The sequence below is a fragment of the Talpa europaea genome, assembly GCF_964194135.1.
Source record: "Talpa europaea genome assembly, chromosome: 5".
Lineage (NCBI taxonomy): Eukaryota > Metazoa > Chordata > Mammalia > Eulipotyphla > Talpidae > Talpa > Talpa europaea.
In genome coordinates this window covers 62,536,674-62,539,779 of record NC_140071.1, presented here as the reverse complement: position 1 = coordinate 62,539,779, position 3,106 = coordinate 62,536,674, and the positions used below count along the sequence as shown (strand labels likewise).

Below are 3,106 nucleotides of genomic sequence, written 5' to 3'. Positions count from 1 at the left end.
TTTGAGTGTCAGAATCGAAAGATGACATTACGGTACCAAAACCTTGTTTCCTAGCTAAAAAGCTATACAAACTAGTGGTCAACATTCTCTTTTCTTTGCAGATGCGTGCTCTAGAATGATTTTCCCCCAAGTACCTGTGATTCATTCCTGTATTCAAAATTTGATCCCAACGATTTTTATGTTCCAGGAACATTTAGCTGAAATAACCATCTACAGTGTGAAGAGTCCTGTACAGAGTACAACAGTGGATTTTTCTACCCAAGGGCAGGCTGACCTAAACTGGTTTACACGCTCTGTAAGTCACTCATGTGTTATTCCTAGCAAACACACGGTCCCCTCTGAGGGTTAGGTGTTGAAGCTGGTACTGTAGCACTTCTGTGTCAGCTGGCTCCTTGATGTTCATTTTATCTAGATTGAGGTAGTCCAGAGATTTGGAGTGAGCCCTTTTACCTTTAAGAAGACAAAGAGGCAGAGGCCCATGGAGAGCCTTGTAAGGTTCATAAGGTAAAGACTTAGTGCACTTGTCTCCTGAGCTGGGCATCCGCCTTCGTCTCCTGCCATTGACAGCTGGGATCTCATATGGCTGGTAGTACCTACTTCTTGTTTTATATAAGCGAGAGGAACGGGCAAGTCCTGCATCCAGCTGTTTGGAGCGCAAGGAAGGCATGGCTTCTCCCTTACCCTCCTCACCTCCCGTGCACTTCTGGGCTAACTTCAGGAGTTCCTCACCAGTGGTGAAGCCAACCAAATAGTTAGAGTCCATGTGGAGGATCTGGTAGCCCGACACAGTCCGGCGCATGGGTGAACACGGCGTACTGGAGCAGCGGGGCTTCTCCGCCTCTGCCTTCCCCGGGGAGCTCGCCTCAGCCACGGGCAAGGGCAGGGTGGTCAGGGGACTTCTGGACTCGCCATTAACATCTACTTCCATTTTAGGCACCAGTCTGCACACTCCTAAAAGTCAACAGACTCAGATTAGAAAAATATAAAGCATGGAACCTTGGGCCACCTGGATCGTTTTAGAAAGCTCAGGGAGCATGAAATAACACTGGCCTGAAAATCTGCCAGGGTGACAGATTTTTATCTTTGTCTATTAAACCTTCCAGAACAAGCATGAAATGACTACTACTTCTCTACCATCAAGGACTCAACGGCAGGTTAAATTAAAGCCTGAAGTACTACTAAAAGTTTCAGGTGAAAAAGAGAACATAAAACAACTATAACACTTCTTTAAATGCAGCATTCCACTCAATCATGCGACGTTTCCTCTGTGATGAATGATCTAGCAAATCAAATACATCAAGCAAATAAAGACACTTATAAACAGTTTCACAATAATCCACAAAATAATTACATCCTGAAAATTAAAATCTTTACTTTTTCTATCATTTCAAACATGTGCCCAGCTCTTCACAACTATAATTCTTTTCAATTATGTTTAAGGAGAATATAATGAAAGGAAAAACTCATCATTTTCTACAAAGATTCTAATCTGTATCTAAAAAAGGAGCCTTAAGGGAGGTTCCACTCTAATCTTGAAACTGTTCTTCCTTTCATATCCTTCATATCCTTATTCAGAGAAAAACATTTTGTAATTTAAAAGTTGATCCTCACTCCAATAATTCAGGTCATTTTTAACATTAAACACACATAAAGTATCAAATGCATTTTGACTAATCAGAAGATACGCCATTGATTTGACAGTTACTTTATTTTGCAGTACTTAACATACTATAATTTTGACTAGATTAATAAGTGGCTGAATAATTCACACACACGCTAGTATTACTGCAATTATCACACCGCATAGTTGGGAAAATTCCAGTTACAGGAAACATCACAAATAGTGACCAGCTGCTACAAAGTTGCAGATAAATCAAATTTTAGAAAGTAAAATACTAAGCAAAGCTAAATGACAATATTAACGCTAAGAAACTTTACCCCTACTTTATCATCAATTATAAATAGTTACATTTTAGTATCTCAGATTGCTAACCAAAAATGATGCCAAGTAATATCTAATTTCAAAAAATGAAGGAATTATTGAAAAAGACTTATTAAATCATTCTTATGAATTCTTTTGCAAGACAAATAATCGTTTCCTAATTGAAATATTTCAGAATCTTATTCTTTCATTGCTTGCTGTCCTTTCCTTTACTAGAAAATAAACCAAGACTGTGAAGAAATTACCAGATGCCATCCTGTCCACAATTCAGTCCACATCTACAGAACTAAAAACTCACATTAATAATGATTCCTGAGATAAAGCAAATGTCAAAAGCGGCAAAACTGTTTTAACTTTTTTATGATAAATCTTAGCGTATTTCCAACTTTAATTTAACCAAAAGACCGTAACCCCTCAACCCTTTTAGATTTGAAATAATTGGCTTTCTTCTCTATTATTATTGTAAAAATAAACTTACTCTTGATTGTGTAATATATTTCTCTATTGATTAGGCAGGAATAGTAGGTGACTATTAGTTATTCTGACATGCACACGAAAACCTAAGAGTCATATCTAATGAACTGAAGGGGGCCACTTGATGAAGCTCATAGAATTTTATGCTGAGCCAACAATGTTTACTCTAAGCCAAAAAGGAAACTAATTCCATTTTCACTTGTTCTGAAGCCACAAAGAACATAGAGGACTACTCCGAGGTCTCCAATCTACCTAACCTGACAGGCTGCTTACAGGCAGGAACTGATTTTCTGATACATCATTCTAAAAAACAGCAAGAGGAGAGTCAAGGAGTCAAAAGAGCCAGGGCTGGAGAGAAAATGGGGCACACCCAAGTGGTGACCTCAAACAATCAGCAAACCCAAGTGGTGACCTCAAACAATCAGGACCTGACACTGGCCCAGGTGTATTCCATATCTGACAGTGCAAAGATTTCCACAGGTCCCCTTCTCATAACCTCTTGTGACATAATATTAGCTTTCTAAAATTCTAAATGGGAAATAATTCAAACAATCTAGGTCTATGGGGCATAAAAGATCTAAGCAAGGTGCAGTGTACAAAATCATTGTAAATAAAAGCAGGCATGGGACTCTGGTAAATAGGATCACCAGAAGCTCATTCTCACATTAAGTGAATTCTGCCTCATCAAAG

The 3,106-nt window shown here is 38.8% G+C and overlaps 1 protein-coding gene across 1 annotated transcript; it reads right to left on the bottom strand.

The window, feature by feature from the left end:
- Positions 1-304: 304 nt before the first annotated feature.
- MACIR (macrophage immunometabolism regulator) lies at positions 305-958 on the bottom strand (the record flags this gene model as incomplete). The annotated part of the gene is made up of 1 exon (XM_084233415.1): positions 305-958. Exon 1 carries the CDS (start codon positions 926-928, stop codon positions 305-307), a length of 624 nt encoding a protein of 207 aa, XP_084089541.1. The 5' UTR covers positions 929-958.
- Positions 959-3,106: the final 2,148 nt, after the last annotated feature.